General features: G+C 40.0%; 1 protein-coding gene across 1 annotated transcript; it reads right to left on the minus strand.

Annotated features, from left to right (window-relative positions):
- Positions 1-5,876: 5,876 nt before the first annotated feature.
- LOC146488904 (GRB10-interacting GYF protein 2-like) lies at positions 5,877-25,485 on the minus strand. The gene is made up of 25 exons (XM_085114526.1): positions 25,376-25,485; positions 25,026-25,070; positions 23,733-23,949; positions 22,423-22,531; positions 21,655-21,775; positions 21,066-21,106; positions 20,421-20,615; positions 19,904-20,139; positions 19,695-19,778; positions 18,945-19,026; positions 18,159-18,550; positions 17,351-17,471; positions 16,648-16,814; positions 15,420-15,545; positions 14,393-14,612; positions 13,607-13,746; positions 13,152-13,325; positions 12,346-12,633; positions 11,188-11,469; positions 10,393-10,679; positions 9,495-9,543; positions 8,779-8,881; positions 7,718-7,764; positions 6,784-6,909; positions 5,877-6,305 (listed from the first exon to the last, which is right to left on the minus strand). Exons 2-25 carry the CDS (start codon positions 25,055-25,057, stop codon positions 6,075-6,077), a joined length of 3,870 nt encoding a protein of 1,289 aa, XP_084970652.1. The 5' UTR covers positions 25,058-25,070; positions 25,376-25,485; the 3' UTR covers positions 5,877-6,074.
- Between the last annotated feature and the right edge of the window lie 26 nt (positions 25,486-25,511).

Genomic DNA, 25,511 nt, shown 5'->3' on the forward strand with positions numbered 1-25,511 from the left:
CAATGTCACGTGATGTTTTTGCTGACATCGGCTGCTGGCCCAAGTACAAAAGGTCATTGTGTGTGATCAGAAGCATAGCGTGTCTTGACTGATGCACGTAGTCTATTTTCGAAATCACGGAAGCGGGAAAAACTTTTAATCTCGACTTCCAGTGGCTTCGCAATCAAAAGACGATTACTTTAAATTTCTTCGTTTCTTGTCGGGCCGGTAGTTGATTCTGGTGTGGACATCCGGTCGGTTATATGTATTGAAGGATCTTTTGTTCAAGATTTCAACTGAAACTTTTGAGTAAAAATTCGATAAAATGAAATGATAATTATTCAGACAAATAGACATCCTGTCCTTTATTTTAGTACAATGAGACAGCGATAAGAGTTAAAACTGTATAGCCCTGTGGTTTTCAGGGTATGAAAAAAAGAGAGACGTATTCAATCTTATACAAGGTTGAAATTATGCTCGTAGACTTCTCAGACCAGAAAAGTTTGTCGCCTTCGAATTCGAAGCTTCTTAACCAATTTTCAGAAAGACATTTACCAAATAAAAAGCTGTATCATGGCATTCAACCTGGGAACGAGGTTCATTTGCTATCACAGAAATTAGAAGTCAAAAGGACAACTGGAAGGACTGATCAAACAACGTGAAAAGGCACGATATTTCGACTGGCCAATAACAGTCTTCATCAGGTTTATTAGGACAACTCACGAATTCATAGAATATATATGTTGTGAAATCATAAGCGGAAGTACATATGATATGACGAATATGGTGTGACCGTCATTGGCTACAGCTAAGCAAACAAAAATTGTTTACTACAGTATAGCGACAGATTATAGTCCACCGGCATCGCAGAGGTCGTGGGTTCGAATCCCGTTCAAGCCTGAATGTTTTTCAGGCTTTCTTTTCGCAACTGCTTAAGTTGCGTAGTAACTGCGAGGATCTTTCTTCTATTTGAGATTATAGTCCGTCACATTTGTTAATGCCTAAGCGCCTAGAGGCTCAAGGGTTTTGGCTTTATATATGAATGATGTGCGCTTCGCACGCTTTCCTGAAAGAATCGCGTTCATTACTAAGTTTTTCAATAGCCATAAGTAACATATGAGTGTCTCAAATGGTTGTTGCCAAGAAAGTGTTCTGAAATCGAGGTATGGATCTAACTACTAGTAGGGTTGAGTATAGGACGTCTATGCCATTAAAACGGTGTTTAAGGCGACGTTTAGTTTCCCCGATATTATATTGTTTTGTTTGCAGTGGTATTTCAACCTTAATTTACGTTTATAATCATGGTAAATTAGACCAATCAAACAACACTTTACCCCCCCCCCCCAGCCCTCCCCCCCACCCCCATGAAGTCGTTTATGGGAAAGAGAGCACCCTCTCTCAGTGTTTCTAGGAAAATAGGGAGTCGTTTTTAAGAGGAGGAGGGCTAGAGAGGGGATACGACTCCCCTGTAAAAACGACTGCGTTTGGATTTGGGAGGATTCGCTGCTACCATTTCATTTCAAATTTTAAAGAGCCCTTCTTTTTTCTCATTGTCAACTCTGGCCCTAAAGAAGACTAATTGTACTAGTTGAAATATTGCTCCAAATAAAACTGCCCCTTGCCCTAGTGTCAGCCCTGCAATCAGTTTGGCTAATTTCTTTAAAGTTATATTGAATCGTCGTCAAGAGAGGATTCGTCCTCTTTTGATCGTCATGCAGCTATGATAGTTTGGCAACCTATTGCACTGGATTAGCTTTTTTGGGTTCTGGAGTGTTCGGCCCTATTAATTTTTCGCTACTTCTTTTCGGTTTTTTACTCCCCAAAATGGACTTAAAATTAGCCTTTTTTTATGTTTTTACTTGTAAGGAATGAGTCAAGAAGTGCAACGATTCGATAATTCACTACTTCTGTTTAAGGTAGTACCGACGTTTTGCAATAAAGTCATGACAAGCGGTGAGTGGACTCTCATATAAAAGTGATGTCGCGGGATATCGCCGGAAATTTTCCAAGAACACCCCGAAAGGAACCAGCATCACACTATTTTATTATTATTATTATTATTATTATTATTATTATTATTATTATTATTATTATTATTATTATTATTATTATTATTATTATTATTTAAAGTGGCTCAAATTCATTTTCACCCCTAAAAGATACTGACAAACAATTCCTGTCAAATTTTTCTGTTCAATATTCTAAAGGCTGGTTTTCATCAGTTAGCCAAGGAGTCGTAAGCGGAACCACAAGAGCGATAAAAATCTATAGTAAAAATCGGAGTCGTAAGGTAGAATTGTAAGCTCTACGGAAACGGAGTCGCAAGAATCAAAAGGTTTCCATTTTCTTGTGATTGCGCAAACCACATTGTCGAAGTCTCAAGGAGGGCGTTACGATGGTTCTATCGATCGCTTACGATTAAGTGAAAACCAGACGCTGATTGTCGCAAGTAGAAGCAGAAGAATAAACTTATCCCAATGGCTGAAAACGATCACTGTGAATCATTGTGATTTATTCTTGCGCTGCCGCGCGGAAGCTCAAGACTTGTTTCCGCGCAGAAGCGCAAGACTTCTTTCCGTGCGGAAGCGCAAGAATAATTAAGTCAATCACCATGCCCGTTCTCAGGCATTTTGATACTGCTCTGATGGGTTTATTCTTCCGTTTCTGCTTACGCCAATCTGGTCTTCACTGGATCGTAAGCTTTGGAATCATAAGCACTACAGATCCCAACGGCCCTTCGCTTCTGATGACCGACATCGACTCCGTCGCTAGTGACAACCAGCCTAAAGAGGTACCGCCATTACACTAGCGGTCAGTCGTCAGTTATATTCCTGCACCGTTTAAAGCGCTGCAAGTGCACAGATTTCCTCCCCTAAAAGATACTCCGCTATTTGCTCCCTTTTTTTTTCGATTTCGTGCGTTTTAGACCCGTTTTTGAATAGGCAAATATGTCATAATATGCGGGAAAAAGGTCAGCTAGCATTTTCTTAAAGCCAACAACAGCTAGAAAATTCGGAGAATAAGATTCCATTCCGGCCCTAAAACCATCTGACCTTAAAAATCTGACCTTCAACTTAATCCACTTCAATTATTGTAATCCTGTTTTCTATCCTCAAATTACTTGTTCCGTATGCAATTTTTTCTCTCAAATCTTTAATTCCTATCCAATTTAGTGGCATATCCCGTGGCATTTGGATATGTTATGTGAGCGATATTTCCGTATTTCGCTGCAGAGTGCCCCTTATAAGTTTCTTGTCTTAATTAGGTTTGGTCTTTTGGCTTTTCATAATTGCGACTTTTGGGAACGCAAACAAAAAGAACAATGTATATTCTATTCCTTTTTCGGAATACTCCGTTGGAAAATAAGCAATTTTTAACGACTTACCCCCAAAAGATTTAGCGAACCGCGACTTCTTATTTTTGTCATTTCAGCTTCAATTTTTCCTAATTTAGGAAATTTTTGCCTCTTTCAAAAAACTTGATATTTCGTAAATACTTCTAAAATTGCTAAAATTAACGGTCACTAATACAAAACATCGCTAAAATTACAGTAAGTTGTAGCTAAAAATAAGGCCCATTTTAGTTTATCAGGATATTTTTTCCTCTTACGGCAGACGGGCAAACGTGCTACTACTCCCTTCATACTTGTAGTACATTTACGTACATTTACACAGAGGCCGGTACCGCGGCTCACAAAGAAGGAGCGAAACTCGGAAACGGGACGAAAGGAAAACCTGGAAAGGAAGCATTGTCCATGCTCTCAATTTGTTCCACTCTCTCTAGCCTCGGGTTTCGCTCGAGCGCCAAAGGGGTCCTTAGCTTGGCGTGAAATTGAATGTGCCGTCACTCTGGCATCTCCAAAATTCCAGAGAAAATGGCTTCCTCTTTCGTCGAACCTTCCTGTTCCATAGGCGCGACTATCGAGAAAAGCTCTCAGAAACCAACTTCAGTTCATGTGTACACGTGTTAGTGGTAACCCCTCAGGCGTCGCGCCGAAACTGTGACAAGTTTGACACTATACAGTCAACCATCGCATTGGGGTCCTCTCCAAGGAACCTCGATCTGCTCAATGGCTTTGGCCTGCGTAGCTGGCGGTCCTCGCGGCTCCACCGCTCGCTTCTAGCGGCTCCGCCACCAAAACTTTATTTCGCGCGAGCCTACAATACCGCCAGCCTTGAGGCTAAATGGGTTAGGTAAGTCTCTACGAACAAGAATTGCTGAAAATAACTCCCCTAGTAAGGTGTGCATTATAGTGGAAGTCGATTGTAATTTGCCGATTGAGGCTGAGATCAAAAACGGCGAAGCCGCGACAGGTATCATCACTTCGCCATATTGCCGCATAATTTTTACGTGCGTACTAAAATTAATAACGGGCGATGTAGGAGCTCAGGTTTACGAAAATAGTTGAACCGTGCTTAATACACATACAAATTACGCGACAATGAATATCCACCTTTACTTTAGACTGTTCACAGTCCCCCTATTTGTTTCTTGGCAGGGAGAGGCCCCCTCGGTAGTCTTTGCGCTCTTCCCAGACCGCGCTCACCATTACAATCCAGTACGGCGGCAGTTCGATCAAAGCATACGATCCCGACATCACACGCAAAAAATAGGGGACTGTGAACAGTCTACCTTTACTTTCGTTTTTGAAAGCTCTGTGATGCGAAAAAATATGCACAAGCTACTGAAAAGGGATACAATAGATAATCGCAGTTAAAATGCTCCGAAGCTAATCTTTGGACGTTGTCCATTTTTCAGAACTGGCCAGCCAGACCAGTCGGTCTTTAAAGGGGGCATCCCAGTTTGAAGGACTGATTCTTTGAATTCTGGCTGGCCAGTTCGATCATTTCGCAAACGGAATGCATCAATTTGAAGGACAGTTTATAAGTGACATTGTTTTCATAGACCCTTCTCCAAAATAACCGAGGAGAAAGTGATGCCTCTGTAATGACATCTGCAAATGGTTAGCCTTTCTAGTCTTCTCGGACAAGGACGATAAACCGTAGGCCCCGTCTCACAACACTTCAATGTTCATAACCCTGTCGGACGTTAAAAAACCCAGACACTAAACGCAAAGTGTAGGGCATGGAGTTCCCGGTGTGCTGGTCTGGTCTTAGTGCTGTTTCATGATTTCATGGGTTGGGTAGTTGGATGAGGTCGCTAATGGACATATGCTGAGGTAAACCGCATTTGAATATATATGAATAGAAAATGCGGTATATAAATTTACCATTACCATTACCATTAAAATGGCGTGGGCAACAGATTTGAATGAGTTAAAATTGAACTGAATGAAAAACTGTTACCAGCACTGGAAAGAGCACCTTTACTTTAGTAACCTTGCAAAGTTTCAGCATATTAGGTGTTATATCAGCTTAGGAAATGTAAGATCAAATTTGACAAATTTACAGAAGGTTTGTATGACTAGGGGTATACGTCATACCGCCAGTCATACAAACGTCTGTAAATTTTTCATTTTTCAACTTCATTTTCTCAGCTGATATTACACCTGATATGCTGAAACTTTGCACAGGGTTACTAAAGTAAAAGTGCTCTTTCTAGTGCTGGTATACGTTTTTAATTTTAACTTATTTGAAATTTCGGCCGGCATTTTGGAGAAGGGTTTATTGCTTCAAAATGGCGCACACTACTCTCAGAGTGCCATTTTGAAGAATTCAAAGAATCAGTCCTTTAAATTGGTACATGTTCACTTCATGTACAGACCGAGTGGGGTGAAAGCGTTTAGGGATTTTTTTAGAAGATTCATTTTTTTCACTCGCGACACGGGATTCTCCTGCTTTGGGCTCGTCTGTTGGCGGTAAGGAGCCCTTAATGGACTCCTCTTGTTGTAAAGTCTCGTATAGGTACGTGTAAGTGTTGTTCAAAGAAAAACCAAGTCAAAGAAAACTTTTCAGTTATATTCAAGGTTTACGCCGCTGATCGCCATTTACAGTTTGTACAGTCGCCATATTTCTCCACTGCGCGCTCCTCGCATCACCTAATAAAATTCGGTCTACAATATAAAACAATTTCTCCTTGAACAAATGTTCGGGCGGGGCTCGATAGTCCCCATTATATTTCTAGAAGTCTCTCTCTTAGTCCTCGACAGTTTGTATTTCTCCCATGTTCACACGGTCCGCCGCGTTCACACTGAATCCCAGTATGCTTGGATCGACCTTTTGCATCTTCTTCTTTCGCTTCTTCTTATTCATGGCGTCTTGAGGGTCTTCCTGAACGGGGCCCCCCAACATGGCACCTGGCTGATTCATACCTGTGGGCCTAACCGAGGAAGGTCCGCGAGGAACAGGTGCCCCCCACACGCTTGCCTGCAAATAAACAACAGAAAAACAGTTAGTTTTCTGCGATCAAATCTTTTTATCATACCGGCGAAGAGCATTGTCTACACGACTGTGATTTTCCCCGCACTTTCAACCGATTGCTCGTTTTTTTCGAGATACAATTGGTCTATTTAGGGCCAGCGCTTTGTAATTTACATTTGACACTCCAGGCCGGCCAGTTTGCAAACAGAATACACCAATGTCATGAGCTGGTTATTATCTACCAGTCCTTCAAATTTCTTGAAAATGGCGAATTCTATGTGGAAACTGAAAAGTCCAGACGAACAAATGGAAGCTTGATTGATAGATTGACTGACTGATTGATTGATTGATTGACTGACTGACTGATTGATTGATTGATTGATTGATTGATTGATTGATTGATTGATTGATTAATGAAGCAACAGCTTAACAGCAATACCAATATATTATGTTTTTGTCTTTCGATGGAAGCCTTTTCACTTACTTGAGGAAAGCTGGAAACAGACACAGGACTTTTATCCTTCTGCTTCTTTCTTCTCTCGATAAATTCTCGAGCAAAGTCTCTCGTTTCTCGACTGTCGCCCAGATACGATTTGACGTAGTCGTAAACCTGGAAATAAAGCCAGATTAAAGTTGCTGTACCTTACATGGCATGGGATTTCATGGTGCGGTGAGGTTTTCTTCCTCCACAGGACGCGCAAAACTTGAAATTTAGTCAAGCAAAAAAGCAGACAAGACTTCCTACAATCACCTACGGTGTACTGTTATTTTAACGAGTTAAACCAGTTAATGCAAGTGCGTGTCGCAGGAGTGGCTAACGGTGAAATTTTCACCGCGCGTTGAATATATCTTGATAAAGAAAGTCGCGTTTACCGATAAAGACAGACAAAATATATATATTATTCCACAGCTATAACATTTGCGGACGGCGGTTATTTAAGAATTATCCTGTGAATCGCGTGGAATATCACCCGATATTTAGCCGACGAGGCCGCAAAACGAGTTAGCTAAAATCAGGGGATACTCCGCAAGACTGAGCAGGATAATTGTTCACTCAGTATTCAACACCTTTGTAATAAGTACAGTCTTATTGCAGAAAAGCTGGACACGATCTTTATATCTGTTGACAACGGACGACGAAAATTGAGCACACTTTGACCATATTTGGGCAATGTTACATTGTGTTGAATAACAACGTCTGTTAACCGCCGTCCGATTTGTACCACGTGACGTGTTTTGTCCAATGAGATTAATCAGTCGGTTATAAATACACTTGTCCGCCAGACAAGCTCGGGTTCTGGAAGTGCAGTCTAAAAGACAGCGTCGCTTTACTGCACTTTTTTTGAGCGCAAGTCATTTATATTAAATGTCAAGTCAGCAAATCCCTCTTAGAAGTGTCGTTTAGTGTCTTAACTAACCTCGTACGGAGATTCAACGTCTTTAAGAAACGTACAAAACGTTGGAACTACAAGGGAAACAAGCAGAAACAAGATTTAAGCCAAACATTTAACAAACAAAACATACATTTATATCCAAATCATCTTAAAAGACACTGCTCACATCGCAAATAATCTGATCACAATTTAAAGTAATCTTCAAGCAGTCTTCCAAGTAAAAAGAAAACAACAAAAATAAAACTTGGTGCCTGATAGTTACTACATGTAGGCTAAGAATAATTGGGGGGAGGGGAGGGGGTGGGGAAAAATACGTCCAATGGGCCTCTACAATTTTCACTGACGCCCCCCCCCCCCCCCTCTCCCCTTAAGGACGGTGCCTCCTAATATAGAAGTATTTTTGTACAGTTTAAGACTATGCGGGAAAAGCAGATCTTAGTATGGGCTACTGGAATCCAGAAAGAAAATTAGGGGTAGAGAGGTAATTAAGCAATAATTATTCTACAAAGCAGTAAAATACACAACAATGTATGGCGCTCTTTTCCAAATTGAAGCTTTATTATCTCTGAAGATGCACGGTTACGCCAATTCTCTTTTTGGATACCAAGAGCACTTGCTAAGTTCTGAAAGCTACCGCATCGTTTTAAACCGCGCAAAAATATACTTGTATAAGTAGGCACCACCCAACCCAAGTATCTCGAGATGCGTAGAAAGGTACTATGCGCTGTAACAAAAGTAGGCACCGTCCTTGAACACATGAAACACTGCCTAAATGAAACTTTGGCTACACGGGCGACTTTTTACCTAAAAACTCTTGTAAACATCGCGTGAAAAAAATTGCACGTGTGGCAACTCTCGTACAGGCGAAAAGCCCGCAGTTTGTCACGAAACGTTCAACTTCCTTGAATTTCTCACGATTTTGTTGGATATCGCGTCGCCTGTGCGAGGGTGGCTTCACGAACGACTTTCAAACCGCACTGGCGAAGAGCAAATTATTTTTGAAACAAAATGTCGCCTCTGCAGGGAAAAACTCAATCAATAAAGCCGCGGCGTCAGAATAAAAAAAAAAGTCCTAATTTGCTTACTGTCTACAGTTGAAGCGTTATTTATGCCGCGAAGTGCTTGGTCACACCACTGGGAGAACTCATCGACACTTGACTGGTGCTGAAACAGTCGCCGGAGATTTTCCTGAAAAATAGAGCAGCAAATCATGGAGTGCCGACTACGAAAGAACACTCGCTTGCGCTTTAGCATTTCTTTTTATCCCAAACTATTAGTGACTAGAACTCTTCACTTGTTGTAAAATTAAGACAAATAAATAAAGTTGTTATATACCTAGACTTTCACTCAACAAAACGAGCACTGTGATTGGTTGATTCTTGGTCACGTGCCCCTGATCAAATACAAATGTATCCCGGTCGGGATACAATTGCGCAGTTGTTTGTTTTGCTGTGATTGTTGAAGTATGGTCCCTCGGGGAACTAGTTAGTTTTGTTTTTCCTCGAGTCCTGATGTTTCCCGAGGCAAAAATCAGGACTTTCGGGAAAACAAAACTAACTGTTTCCCTTGGGACCATACACTAAGTCTATATTGTTGTTTTTGATGGCGGCTAATCTAACAAAGAGGAAGGTAAACGACACCCCCCCCCTCCACTAAAAATGACTGCTTTGGAGGGGAGAAATGCCTAAAAATTTTATCCACCGGGGCGGGGGGGGGGGGGGGGGGGAGATGGGGGTGGGGATTGTAGTAGTCCTTCTTCATCCTTTGACTGTAATAACCGTAGTTTTTTGCATTCCTTTACCTCATCTCTGTTTGTCCGCTTGTCAGCCATCTTGTTGGGCTGTTGCTGACTACAAAAAGAAAGATAATGCTACATTGTCAAATGTACTCATTATTAACGAAGGAGATTTGCACTGGTGGATTTGATCCTAATTGCCAGAACCTTTGGTGAAAATTGCCTTTGAATGGCTTCGAAAATCACCTAAGGTTTCAGAAACAATGTTTCATCAGGTATCCAAAAAGCTCCGAGTTAGTTTAGAACTGTGCCTCGTTTTGCCAACCCACTTCTAAGTGCATCAATATCCTGATGACAGACCCTTTGGTTCCTGGTGTTTGATAAATCACATAATTATTGAACCCAAAACAAAGATTTTCGCCCGTCCCCTCTTTCCACTCAGAACACAAACAAGGACAAACTCTCACAGCTTTTCCAGTCAATGCTTAGCACCATCCCGAAAAAGATGCAGACTGGTACATTTATCCATAATTCTTAGCGCACGAAAATCCTAAAAATGCTCACAAAAACACAGAAAAGTTCTAAAAACTTCAAACCTAGCAAACACAATGTTGTTAGTACAGGGACTAATTTCGCCAAAAATAAAAGGCTTTACGTGTGGGGTTCGCAAGGTATTGTGTTTAAGTATACAGCCGCCATGTTTTTCCGTACGGGTCGATTCACTAATTCGCTGCAAAATTCTTGGCCACCAGTTCAAGGACAAAGGGGAACCTGTTATTACCCACCGCAAACAAAGCATCTTTACCCCTTGTCTCGCAATTTCTTTCACTGTCACCCTTTCAAATCTGGATGTGGACGCACCACCCGTCTAGCTGATGAATTTTCTCTTCTCACCACCTTACCTGCAATGCAGTGTATTGACATTTGCAAAGAGAAATCAGATGTTGATCATTATGTTACCTACCTAGTCTGCTGCAGCTGCTGCCGTTGCTGCTGCATTGCAGGGTATTGCTGTTGCCGACTTTTGCTCGCAGCTTTGACTGCATCATCCCAGAAAGAATCTCCATTACTATCGTCACCACTGTCGTCATCATCATCGTCGTCGTCGTCATCATCATTATATGCCTGCTGTGGTGGTTTCGTTGGTGCTGTGCCCCAGATGTTTCCAGAATTAGCAGCTGGTCCCCACGACGCCGACAATGTACCACCAGTATTTCCCCAGACTGATGAACTTAAGGGGTTATGACTTGGCTAAAAAAATCGTCAATAATAAAAAAAGTTGTTCAACTTTATCCCTCCAGCAACTAATCCTTCGTTTACATTACGTGTTTTACTTTACCATCAATGGCTAAAACACTGATGTGTGCGGACCATTCAAATGAAAGCTACTCAGCAGTACTTTTCTGTGGTGCTGTTTATTATGCTGCACAAGATGGTTCTAACTTTTGAATACGCAGTACAATCCTAAAGTGTGACCATTCAAATGAAAGCTACTGAGCCGTACTTTTCTGTGTGCTGCTGCTTGTCGCGTTGCAGAAAGTGATAAAAAATCTTAATTTGTAGATAAAATCCTAAAGTGTGACGACTCTCCTGTGGTACTGTTTAGCATCCTATGCAAGGTGTTTGAGAATAGAGCCTGCACATGACATCCAAATACATGTAAGAGCTGTTGATCAACCAAAACGTTAACCACTATAATCCAAATTCTCACAAAGCTGAGATAATGAAACAAAGGAGGGAATGTAGGGGGAATTCTAACCTGTGATCTAGATAGTGCAGGTCCCTGTTGTCTCTTATCAACCTGCCGTGCCTGTTCTTGTTGAATCTGTAGTAATGACTTGACTGGTTGGCTTGTGACAGGTGGCCTCTCCGCCCATCCAGGGGTACCCCGTGCCTGCTGTTCCCGCTGCTGTTGAGCGTGCAGCTGCTGCATGTGAAGCTCTCTTTGTTTCCATTCCCTTTCCTCCTGTTGCTGAATCTGTGCTAATGACATGGTCCCTGATACAGGGGTAGGTGCACCCCACAGAGATCCACCGGTGACCTGCAAAAATTGTGATGTTTACCATGAAGATGAAGTAACCAAGCCTGTCAATATTTTGGCTTCAAAACCTTTGACATGCGATTCTTTTCTAATGGACGCTATTTTAGGGAATATCCACCATGTTCAGAACATGGTAGTGCAATATAAATTGAAGGACCTGGTGCAAATAAGACAGAAGTGATGGTTTGGCGATGGCATCCAAACTTCTCTGAATTTGCTCGAATTTGGCAAACAAACAAACTGGTTCTTGTGTCCGAAACATAACTCCAAATTTACTTTGTGATTTGCGGGCTTGAATTCAAACAACAAGCTTACGACTTCAGCCTAAAAGCTGAACCAGCTGTTAAGTGATGTTTGAAATGCTTTCTTTTCTTCTCTGTTTAAAGCTAAACAAAAGTTCTAATGTGATAACAAGCCTTTCGGCTCTACTTTGGTTAAGAAAGTTGTTATCACGTTAGAATTTCTGTTAAACTTTGAAGAAATTATTGCCATTAAAAAGTTCTTTTGGCCATTTTTGACAACACCCCAGTTAGCCCTTGATGGTACTTCCTCACACCACTAAACCAATCTTCAATTTTTCAGGGCTTTTAAGTTGTTTTCTCTCAGCTTCTGAGAGCAGTGACATGAACTGATTGCAAAACACCTTAAATTAACACCTTAACTTTAAGATGGGCACTACAATGATCTTTTTAGGCCACTATCTCCTTTCCAAGCCAGACACTTCGTTAAAACGTCATACGCACTCATTTTAATGCAAAGATTGTTTCTTCAAGAGGGACACCACTCTTAAGTGGATTGAACAGTTTGTAACGGCTCTCAACAGTATCCAACTAAGACAGCCTACTATTGTACTGAAGTAATCAAGTTTGTTCATACTTGACTCTCCTGTCTCTTCTGTTGTAATTTATTTTGCAACTCGCGCTGCTGCATTTCAGCTTTCTGTTGCATCTCCTTCTTTCTCAACAGTTCCTGCTGTTGTTGTTGGAGCCTCAACAAGGCCTGCTGTTGTTGCTGTCGTAACTCAATGATCCGTTTCTGTTCTTCTTTCTGCTTCTGTAGCTCAAGCTGCTGTCGTTGTTGTTCTTGTTTTCTGAGTGCCTCTTGTTGCTCTTGCTTTCTTCTGATCTCCTCCTCTTGCTTCCTTCTGGCCTCTTCTTGTTGTTTCTTGAAAAACAAAAGGAGGAGCAAACATGTAACCCTTTCAGCCCTAACAGTGATCAGCATCAAATTTCACCTTGTAACATCAATGCTTATCCAACCCCTGAGATCATGAGAATTTAGGATATGATCACCCAAGGTGAATTTTCTTGTTATTTTAATAACTTCTCCACAGTGCTTTTATAAGAAAAGTATGGCAACAAGATAAGAGAATTTGTTCTTTGATGTTAGGGGTTAAAGGGTTAATGATGTAAGGGAATCCAGTGTTCAACATGAGAGAGAGCCCTCAGGTCAAAAACCTAATCACTTTTGCCTAGACTCTGAAATGAGAGCATGAAATTTTACTTCCCAATTACAATAATTATTACTTGGGATGAAAGCTGGACTCTATGGGATCAATTCAGAAACCACCTTGTCTGTTTAAAGACAAAAAGCAAAATCAAAAAACAAACTCCAGATGTTCAATATAATGCTCAGATAAGGGCATCTCCTTTCATATTGTGAAGAGTAGCAGCTCAACAAACCTTTTTCAGTTCTTCCTGCTCTTTTCGTCTTCTCTCTACCTCCTCCTGCCGACGTCGTTCTTCCTCTTCTTGTTGCTTTTTCAGCATGGCTGCTTCCTGCAGTCGCCTCCGTTCCTCCTCTTCTTGTTTCAATCTCATCGCACGGGCATCAGCTTCTCTTCTTTCCACTTCCAGCTATCAGAAGTAAACATAATCACAACATGAAATGTACAATCCAATCATAGTGACGCCCCACTTTATTCTCCTGCCTTCACAAACGTAACTACTCTTCTACATAAACTTTGCATGCATGTGCACGTGTCTGTGTTAGTTTAAAGGTCCTAGGCTAGAATACAAAAAAAGCTACATGCCCTAGACTGTTTATCAGTAATACACCCTGTAAGCAATTTATTTCTTACCAATAAAATCTAATATTTATTAACCATTTTAATTAATACTATTTCTTATTGATTTACCCTTGCTTGCTTTTCTTTTTCTTCTTCCATTCTTTGAATTTCCTCAAATGATGGCACGTTTTGCTGGCTGTTCTCTCTGTCCCATCCTTTACCAGTTGCAGTTGTTGTGGCAGGAGACCATGGTCCAGGGGAAATCATAGCTGTGTTTGTGACAAGATACACAACAAATATGCCTCAAACACGTTCAAGTACATACACGGACAAAAGGGTTTGGGACAAAAAAAATGTTACAAAGTATGCTATAACCGCTTATTCAGTGTGATCTGGCAAAAAAAAGTCATGTTATCTGTTTACAATGCATTTTGCACCCCCACACCCTCCCTCAAGTCAATGTTTAAGTCCACAACTAAAAAGGCATTTTTCTTACACAAACTCGACATTGTTAGGGTGTGGGGGTCAGGGAAACAGAGATTTTTCATTCTAGCATATCATGTGTCTGTCATGTGAGCAATGAAACAAAAAAAAAAAATTAATGTGAATGTGTCCCAACCCTTGTCCTTGACTGTAGGTAACATCATCAAAAGTGCATTGTGCAAAGAGACACGGTAATGTCACCCAAGATTAAATAAAGTCTTGACTTTTAAAGAAATTCAACTAACTAGCACAATAAAATATATGGAAAGAACAGAGAGGAGAATTACTATGTTGACATTTAGGATCAAAAGGAGCCCCAACAAAGACTTTTGCATCACTATTCCCAACATTTTATAACATAAGATACACAAAAAAAGACAAAATGACAACAACAACAACAACCATTTCTGGCCAAATTTCTGTGAAACTTACATGGAGATGTCTGTTGAGGTGAATTTGAACGCCAAATAGACTCAGTGTGAGGTGACAAGGTTTGAGGTCTTGCCGGTTGTTGCGGTGGCGGCATTACCGCTTGAGTGGGTTGTGGCTGTGAGTGCTGTGTGCTGGAGGGTGGTGTATTTTGAGGTGATGAATGCTGAGGAGGCTGCTGGACTTGCTGCATCTGCTGCTGGTTGTGCTGTAGCTGTTGTTGCTGTGATGAAGATAATAATACAAAGGAAATAATTTTTACATTGCATTGTGGGCGAATCGAAACCTCTGAACTGAATGAATTTTAAATAACGCAAAATTATTTCAAATCACACCAGCTCATACCATGTGAGCAAAAATGTACAACGGAATCATCCACTGTTGGCACGGGCCGTTTTAAAAATGGCACAGATAAACACATCATGAGACAAGTGTTTTTCTTCTTGCAAGAAACTTTAGTACTGTAATATTCCAAAATTTCCACTTCAGTGATTCTCGCGAGACAAGATTCTCGTATCGAGAAACAAGAGTCACGTCTCTTGACATAAGATTCTCGTATCTCGTACGAGAATCTCGTATTGAGAGACGCGACTCTCTTCTCCCGAGAAACGAGACAAGACTGGTAACTTACTTTTGAGCGGTACTGTATGTATAACTATGTTGCTCCTAGTTTTCCGTTGCCCAAACATGGCTTCCTTACACCCATGTCCCTTTGTTCAGCACCACTATAATATTTGCTCTTAGGTTTGATTGGTTTAAAGGGTTCATTGCAAGGATTTGTTGATAACATTGAAATCATCTTGTTTCTAGAACAGAATGATTTCAAGGGAATTTTCAGAGAAAGAACAAGCAACCAACAGTAACTAACTTTCTTTTTTGGTGACACAAGGAAGGAACTTTTTGTCCATCTACTTGACATGGGGATCAATTTTAAGTTGGCAATCTGTGGCCAAAGAAACTAATCGATAATTTCATTACACAAGATAAAATTAGTCCTTTTTATCATCACTAATAAAAAATAACAAATTACCTGCATCATGAGTGCTTGCTGGTGAAACAGCTGCTGTTGAAGGTAATGTTGCTGCATCAGGTGTTGGTACTGCTGTTGAGCTATCATCTGCTGCTGTTGTTGGCGCTGAATGTGTTCAGGAACACCCTGGTATTTACAACATTAAGATTAAGAGACTGTAACTATGGCGGCCTCCTATAGCTTCCTGAGTAATGTAGCATATAGAGATATTAAACATTAAAGGGAACCTCTGCTCCGAAAACAAATGGATGGTAAATTGTAGGAAATACTGTCTAAATTTAAGAAGTAGAAATAACATTTAAGTGTGCTTAAAATTAGATATGACTTTCACTTTTAAATTTCCTGGGCATGGCCATCTTGGATTTCATGACGTGATTGCGTTACTCTATTGTTTCACACAAAAGAACTTCTTCTTACTAACAATAGCGGCAAACGCAATGACATCATACAGTATAATTCAAAATGGCAGCGCCCGGTAAATTTAAAAGCGAAAATAGGCGACAATCACATCTAATTTTAAGCACACTTGAATGTTATTTCTACTTCTTAAAATTAAATTAGAATTTAGACACTATTTTCAACAATTTACCCTCCATTTGTTTTCAGAGCAGTGGTTCCCTTAAATACAATGTGGCCATGTCTTGGAGAGGGTGGGGAGGCTTCCCGGTGGGGTCTCCTGCCTTGCATTTGAGACACTTGTACCTATTTTTTATTTTACTACACAACCAAGCTAGAAATATCAGTTGGTCATCAGACACTGTCGCACCAAATTCTAGAATCAGTGTTCCAGATAAGAGAGGGGTCTCAGTTGAAAAAATCAGATAACACTGGCTTCTTGATCCAACAACATCCAACTGAATGGTAAAGTTAAGAAGGTTTGGAGAGAGCCATGCCAACTGACCCCTTGGAATAATATTATTCACTGATGCCCTGGCCCTAGTTGTTCAAAGGCCGGATAACTTTATCCAGTGGATAAGTCACTATCCGACAGTTTCAATCTGTGCAAAGATTTCAGTATTTCCTTGTGCACAAGCGAATATGCACATTCTAACCACTGCTTAGTTGGGGAGTGTACAAAAACCTTGGACAACATTTAACGTGAAGTATATTTTAGACGCTGAAGAGTGCCTTATCCAGCGGATAAAGTTATCCGGCCTTTGAACAACTGGGGCCTGACTTTGAAAGTTAAAAGCCCTCAGTCATCACAGTTTGTTTGTTTTTTCATTACCTTGAAGGGTGGCGGCTGAGGACCAGGTATGAAGGGAACTCTGCCCCACTGCTTGATAATTTCACCCAGCGGCTGGAAAGCTTCATCAGCTGTTCTCTTGACCAATAGACCCATGGTAAAGTAGCCATGACTGAACCAGTCTGCCATTTCAGAGTTGGAAAATGGACCTGTGAGCAACAATATAGCTTGGCTCAATATTACCCTAAATGTAGGTTCACCTAAGTGTTACACCAGTATGTATGCTCATTACATAAATGCCTAAACATTTTCCTTCACCTATAATCCTACTTGGCTGGTGCAAATCCCAAACAAACAACTTTCGCTAGTATTTTATTTCTTTATTTCAGGAATATGATACTTTTTCAAAGAGGTTGGCAGATAGAACCATTAACTGTAAGTTGGCCAACCATTAACTTCCAAAAAGTGGAGTAGTGGAGGAAACGAATACTTGCTTTCATCAACTGAGATGACAATGAAGGTAAATTTAAAGGTACTTAGGCCTTTGATTCACTCTGACGAAAGATTAATGCTCAAAAACTCAGCACTCAAATCTCTTAACAGTGGCCAAATTACATGTACCTTATCAACTCTGTTGACAAAACCAATTTTATTATTTATTAACTTCCAAGTCAAGTTGGGCTGCCAACTTAACTCACTTCTTGATTATAGTTCAGTTGACTGATAGACAACTTCATTAACTTACCTTGAATTTTCCCTTGTGGATCAGTGTAGCTCCACTGTACTTCATCTGGAGTTGGCGGAGAGCTGCGAAAATCTTGCTGCTGTTTGGTTACCTTGACAACATCCTTTACACGTAAATTATCCTTACGGCAAAAAATAAATAAATAAATAAATAAACATCAATCAAATGCAACAACTTTCAATCACCAAAATAAATAATTATATCCTTGCACAGGTCTGGTCATGCTGACATTTCACAGATTTAACAACATATTAAATTCATGACCTCAATATTTTCAGTGTAGTTTGAACAATGAGAGTAGCATATCAAGCCCATTCTATGGTGCACATTTTGCACATAAAAAATTACACATTAACTTATTTTGTAATAGCCTGTTTAAATGCTATTCATACAACTGCATGTTATTAACTGCAGCAAAAAACAGGAGTATTGGAACACAACAAATAAACTGTAAGTGCCAAAAATGTGGAAGAATTTAGAACAAAACATTTTTTTAAAGCTTTGTTAATAACTCGTGCAAGAAACCAACAAATAGCAATTAAAACAGTACATAAACTAAAGATAACGTTTCTTATTCTCAAATAATTTTCTTATTCTCTGAATTAAGAGTGAATTTGTTGCATTCCCATAAAATTGATAGATTAGACCACCGTACGGTATGGTAATATATGGGTGGCATAGAAAGGATTAATCACAATAATTATAAAAGCTCAAATTTCACAGCCTCTCCTGGTGTGTTTGGGCTGCCTGTGGTATTACAGGGTCATCTCAGCCTAAGTACTCCACTAAACAGAACATTTCAAGTCACCTCTTCTTCTTCGTCATTGTCGTCATCATCATCATCCAAAGAAGCGACAAGGTTTTCTGCTGCTTTGGCAAAATGTTCCATGTTAGGCTCTTCATCTTTCCTGATACTTGTTTCTTCCTGTGGTGCTGCTGGTGGCATTGCGACATAAGGTTGCGGTGACACACGAGTCTGACTGGGTGGCTCTGAGACTACAGACGGTGGCTTGGGAGGTGCACTAGATTGCGTTGAAGTTGGTTGTCTATTAACTGATGTGGTGCTGTACGGTTGTGAGAGTGAAGATACAGAAGTTGAAGGTGTTTTAAGGTTGTTGGGTGCTTGATCTGTCAGTGATGGTTTTTGTGCTACTCCTTGTGGTGTTTCTAATGGTTTGTCATCACTGGGAGCTGTTGGGCCTAAAACAAGACAAAGAGAGTGCCAAAAAAATTATTCATATAAATATTGATAGCTCTACTACATAGGGCCACAAAATAATGTCAAGAAGCAGACAAAGTTTGTAACAGTTAACCAAACTCAAAACATCATCAAATGATGCGATATTGATTTGACATCAAAGCATGTGGACACAAGACTTCCTGAGGTTAAATGAAGTTATTCAGAGCCGTAAACTATTGTTCTAGAAAATACTCACACCCTCCACCCTTGGAAGGTTTTTGGAACTACCAACCCGCTACCAATTTACCCTCATTTTACCTTTTTAATTGCTTTTCAAAACGTTACCTTTTGAGCACCCCCTCCCACCCACCCTCAAAATTTCCAGTGACGTTCCACAATCCACATCCTACCAACCTGTATCAGAAAATATATTGTCATCTTGATCATCTTCTTTCCAAACTTCAGGATCTTCACTTTGTGATGTGTCGCTTTCAGACTGTGAAAAAGAAACAAAAGTTTTCTCTCGACATCACAACAAGTTCAATGATGTGCGTTGCTGTATACAAGAACAGAAGAATTAAACAACTTTGTTTACTGAGGAGAACTCACACATTACAAGTTACAATCCTCTAGCCCTCAAATCCCAAAAACAACTTGGAACGTAGAAAGGCTTGTTTCTGTGGATGAAGAAAACTGGAAAACCCAGTGAGGGGAAAGCTCTCTGAGTAAGGGCAAGAAACAACAATGAATATTCACATTCATATCTGCTATTTTGACGCATGTGCTGTCAGTCACCACTGCACAATTAATTTTCTTGGCCCCAAACAGACAAGCCTTTGCCACCGCATTAATAACTTTGACATGAAGCAATGTTCCACATTGTGTCTCTTCACCCACGTGTGGAACTGAACACATACTGCTGGAGGCAACCCTGTAGTCGACTAGCATCCTATCCAGGAAGAGTAGCAATACTCCTACTACTTCAGGTGACAGAAACTGGCTTAAGTTTTGGTTGTGGACTGTGTGTGACTTCACCTTAGCTTGAGTAAAATTTTAATCCCCAAAATAACTGCAAAGCATACACTATCATGGAAGCAATAACATCTAGCAACATATAACACTTACAGTAATTATTTGAACAAAGAGAAGTCTTAATATACTCACTTGACTTCTTCTATTTCTATCTAAGTGTTCTTTTTGTTCTTCAAATTTTCTTTCATCTTTACTTCTTTGTTTTTCTTCCTTTTGCTAATAGAAAACAACAATGTGATCGCATCAATATTATTTATAGAATTCAAGATCTGGGAACTTGGCCTGGTTATGCAAACCTAGGTACAAGCTCTTAAAAACTAAGCATAAGTCATTATCCTTGCCTTATGTAACACAAATGCTCCTGATGAATCAAAAGTACCAGGTGTTTTGAAATCATCGTTATCATCATTACTCCATTCAGGAAGCCGTTCGCTTGATGAGCCCCACCGGACATCCTCATGGTCATGATAAGATCTACGACTGCCTCGCGCTGTCTGCCACTCATCATCGGGATGGCCGCGTTCTCTGTAACTGTCTGATCCTCCTCGCCAAGGTGCCCTCCCCCTTGCTGAACCACCTGGTCAAGAAAAAGAGAGCAAGTGATGATGTTTTCTGGTAGAGTGAATGGAAAGTTATTTAGAGGTTGAGAACTTCATTTATAATGGAGAGTGATTTGATTGCTGGTCTCTGCTCTTGTGTTGTTTCTTTGCACAACAAAATTTGTTCCATGCTGTCTCTCTCTACCACAGTATACAGTACATGTATGCCTTGAAATGTGTTTTTAGTTAGCACATTGTTTTAGCAAAAGTCACAACCCCTCTATGGGTAAATGCATTGTATAATGATCACAAAAAGTACCTCTCCACTTATCAGCTCTGTCAGTTGACCTTTGACCTGATATTCTCCAGCCATCATCATCTTCTCCTCCAGCCGCACCTGATCTCCAATTGCCGCTGTCTGAACGTCTTTCAGGTCTCTCCCAAGAAGTGTCACTTGAGAGGCGAGGTCGAGCTAAGGTTGGGTCATAGCCTCCTCTGCCAGGACCAGAAGGACCTACAACATTATATGAAAGTTTTATCATTGGTATTCCTAAAATGACCAACATCAAAGCAAACTTACGAAATTAATATTCTGCTACAGGGGCAATGTCACCTATTTTAATAAAGTTTCAGTGCAAAAAGCCAAAAAACATGTTTCTATAAACAGAAACGATAAAATAATCATCCAAGTTTTTAACGATAATTATTTATCTACTATTGCACAGAAACTAGTGTTACATTCCCTGAACAGCTACAGAGCTATTTTCAAGTAACTAGTATCATTACCGGATTTACTTATGGAAGAACCCGAAAAAGTCATTTGGTGCTACATAACCTGATGCAAACAAGCAATGGAGAATTCAAAACATTTTATGCAAACCCCTAAATCTCTTGAGCAAGGAAATGTAAGCATGTATGCCTTTTTTGAGTTCAACGGCCTTATACAAAAACAAAAACACCAAACCTGATTCTCTAAGGCTTGGTGATCTTTCAAAGCCTCCACGACTGCAACGTAAACAATGCTTTTAATTTTTACATTTTAAAACACTGCTACAAACAAGGGTAGCTTCTCCAAGGAAACATTTGAAGAAGCCCACAATGCTTAAAGCTGTGAAATACTAGGTGCTATGTACAGCAAAATATTTAGGCACCTAGAGCAAATTCCTTGGGCTCTTGTTAGGAAGCAGTCTGGTTACAATGCCAACAAAATGTATTCCTTTTCACCTACCTTTTTCTTGTGTTATTCTGACTTGTTAGTCAGATATCAAACTTGTGAATCAAAATCCAAGTTGAGCTTTACAAAACTTACAAAACTGTTAAGTGCCTCATCAAAGGTATGCTGATGACTTTTTGTGACTATACTGTTGGCAGTCTGATTTTCACCCAAGAGAACAAATCAATGCAGTTTTGCCTTACATGTATTTAAACCAAATCTTATAGCTTAAGGAATGGTGTTCTGACCTGTGTTTAGAGTTGCCATTTCACACCATAGACATTTTTTTTAAGTACGAACGTACAGTGTACAAGTACAAGAGAATTACATCACCACCAACCTGTTTTCATTCCATCCCTGCCTGCGTGTGTCAACGCCACGTCCAAATCCTCCTCCACCCTCTGCCCTAGTTTCTTCATAAGATGTTTGCCGTACAAATCCTCCATCACCTCGACCACGACCTGAAATTAAAGGCACAAAACAAGATAGTTTACAAAATTGATGGCACAAATGTAGTAAAAAAAATCTACTTGAAAGTCCAACAAATTCTTGTACCTCCTCTATCATGCAATTTTTCGGATCAACTATGATGAACTTTCCAGACCATTCATTCCTTACGAGCATCCAATTTCAATATTATATCATTGACACAAACTACAATTCCTGAGAGTATTGCAGACTGAAAAGTTAGAACCACCTTGTGCAGCATAATAAACAGCACCACAGGAAGGTGCTGTTCAGTAGCTCCCAATTGAATGGTCACACTTTGGGAATTCATCCACAGACTCAAAAGTTAGAACCACCTTGTACAACAAACATGTAAAAAAAACAACACCATAGTAACGAACTGCTCAGCAGCTTTCATTTGAATGGTCACATTTTAGAATCCGTTTCACAGACTCAGACATCAAAACCTACTTGTACAGCATAAGAAACAACACCTCAAGAAAAGAATTACTCAACAGATTCACTTGAATGGTTACAGAAGAGCAAGAAACAGTTTCACAGGAAAGTACTGCTCAGTAGGTTTAATTTGAAAATTATGACCTTCACTATAACACTACATAGCTGTTACATGTACCTTTTGCCTTGATAATGCAAGCCATACCTCGTAATCCTCCCCTCCCTGGTCCCCTAGGAGGGCCTGCTCCTCGCACACCACCCCGTCCCATCAACTTCAGCACTGCATTACTGTTTACAGATCCCACTGAGTTTCTCTGGAATGCATGCAGGCAATTGACAGGATTAAGGAAATGTTGACATTGAAAAGAAACAATCAGTTTATAACAATCATATCATATATCACAACCCAATGACATCAACCAAGTAAACCGAGCAGTCTTAACCTTTTACTGCCAGAGAAGCCCTAATATTATGCTACTATATTGGCCATTTAAGCCTGGTTTTCACTAGCGACGCAAGACAGAAGCATAAGAGCTTTATGTCAGGTGAAAATGAACGCCATGCAAGCACAAGCACAAGCACAAGCACAAGAAAAGGTAAAATTTTGAACCTTGTGCTTGCGCTTGTGCTTATGCTTGCATCAAGGCTCTTTTCACAGTGGAATAAGCATTCTTATGCTTGCGCTTGACCTTGCACCTGTGTTTGAGTTGCTAGCGAAAACAAGGCTTTACGCTAAGCTCTGCAATGGTGGTGCCACTCATACAGCAACTGAACTAGAATCATGTCCTTGTCAAAATGTACAGTACCGGCAGCTGGCAAATAACGAGTGATATCTAAAGGCTGTTGAAAATGGGACTGAGTTTACCCACAAAATGATACAAAACCAACAACCAAACTGATATCCTGAAGATAATAACTGTCATTTAACCTGACATCGATGGCCCGATTTTATCAATGAGGTAAGAAAGAAGGAAATCCTTATTTTCAAGTCTTAACTTTTTTTAAAGCTGCTTTCAGTATTACACGCATAGCAGAGAATAGCGACTATCTTTCGACATGCCAGATAAACAGCTAAAAGACCGTTTTAACTATTAAGCCAGAAAATTTTCCACACAAAGTGTATTGGCAAAACAAACGACAAATTAACAACTACTGACCTAAAATACCTGATAAAAATTTATGTGCTAACAAGTTAACTTTGCATGGCTCCTGGGAAAACGCAAACTATCTTACCACTTTCGATCGGGTCTGTTCTGTAACTTCTGGTACAATTTTGTTTGCAATGAATTAAATTTCAAAACTGCTCATTCACAGATCTCGGATTAATGTCTTGCCTCACGTTGGCCTGAAGATAAATAAACCCATCTTTGTTGCCCAAAGTGAAGTTCAACTGTAAATCATAAATCAGTTCTGCTTACATTTAAAACTTAGGACTTGTTATATGGCATGTCAAAAGACGGCACATCGAAAGATAGTCTGCTGTAATCTAACCGCGGTGTAACACAGTAACCTCACCTGCTCCTCCTCACTCAAGGGTTGGAAGGCAAGAGGAAGAACGGGTCTTGATCTACAGATGGATTCAAACATCTCCAGCTCTTCTGGAATCTTGACATCCTCACTAAACAATGCCAGCATTTCCTCCTTACCATACCGATGTTCAGCAAGTTTGTACTTAGGTCCAGGGGAGGGGGGAGGGGATGTGACACTGTTTCCACTTGACAAAGCACGAAGCCTGCAAACATTTATAGCTGAAGTAAACTTTGCGAATAATAAACAGATAAGATGGCCTTTCTAAAGTTTAAAAGTGAGGGACTGGTTTAAGGTTTGAAAATTTGAAATTTCAAATTAAGACAAAAAGACAACCTCATCAATAAATTTGGAAAATTTGAATACCAAAGATTACTGGTACCTATTCACTGAATCACAAACTTCTCTGTATCAAGTGCAGCCTGAACCTACTGTAACGCCATTTCACATGCAACTTCAACGATTTCTGGATAAACTACCATGACAACACTAGTGATTTGGTTACTTTGTATTCAAATCTCTTCTTGGAATTACTAAGAGACAAACGAACCTTGAAAATTGCAGTTTTTCTCTTTAAGGCTACATTGAATATGTTATTCTCTCAAATGTACGATATCTGTACCGTAAGAAAAGAATGGTAGAATTTAAATGCATAGAAGTATCTTGCACATATGACACAATGAAGAGAAAAATAATGATATTTTGTTAAAAATGGCACATTCTGAAAATAACACAACAACTTTATGACAGATGACAAGCACCCCAAGATTGCAAAACTTATCTGCTACTTCATTCACTTAAGTGATCACAGCTGTTACAAATTCATATGATTAACCTTAATACGTACAAAGCTCAAAACTCTGTACCTCAAACTGAACAGCCAATGAGAAATTGCTAGCTAGTGCCTACTTATATATAGAAAAGTCACAAAAGTTTTAGAATGAACTTGTACCAAGCGTTTGTTGATGTAAACAAATGTACATAATAACTAGTAAAAACAACAGGGGTTAGATTTAAAAAGAGACTGTAAATAAAAGAAATAGCTCATTCTATCTATACCATTCACAAGAATACCACGATCGCGCGAAACGTGTGAAAATCAGCTGATGTTTGTGAATAACATGTGTGAATGTAGTGATTACAATTCAAGATAAGCGACGGACACAGACGCGCACGGACACACGAAACAAACAATACAGTAGTTCCGTTTCGTTAAACTTCATAGCAGTTGGCACTAAATATAAGTTTAATAACACGGGTGGATAGTTTTCGCGCACTTACCATTCGGGTCCAAACGTGAGTGTTTCCGACATCCTGATTTCAATTCTGTGTTCAAGGTGAAAAAAGAACAACCCAAATTATCACTCACGCTGCCTCAGAGTTTACTATCAGTAGGTGTGGGCTTCGATCTAACACACTCCCTGAGATTTTAACCAAGGCCTTTGACGTGCAAGGAATTACACCCCTGCAGATCTCCAACAATTACGTATCAACCATTAAAAATTCACAGTGCTTTGAACTTAGTAGGTCGTGATTCTGTCGGCCGCGCCGCAGGCAGCTTTAATTTTTGACAAAACTGAAAAGACAGGACAAAGGTCAGTGAAAAAACCTCCGTATAAGAGCAAAGGTACCTGGTAATATTTTCACTTGACGATGCAAGGGCTTTGCAAAATCCTTCGTTTAGTAAAGGTGAGAGAAAAATGGCGAACCTCGAAATTTACAAATTTGATCACGTGGTTCTCCCTCTTGGGATAGTGAGCATAACCG

Source organism: Pavona decussata, unplaced genomic scaffold (assembly GCF_977016875.1).
Source record: "Pavona decussata unplaced genomic scaffold, jaPavDecu1.1 SCAFFOLD_8, whole genome shotgun sequence".
Classification (NCBI taxonomy): Eukaryota; Metazoa; Cnidaria; class Anthozoa; order Scleractinia; family Agariciidae; genus Pavona; species Pavona decussata.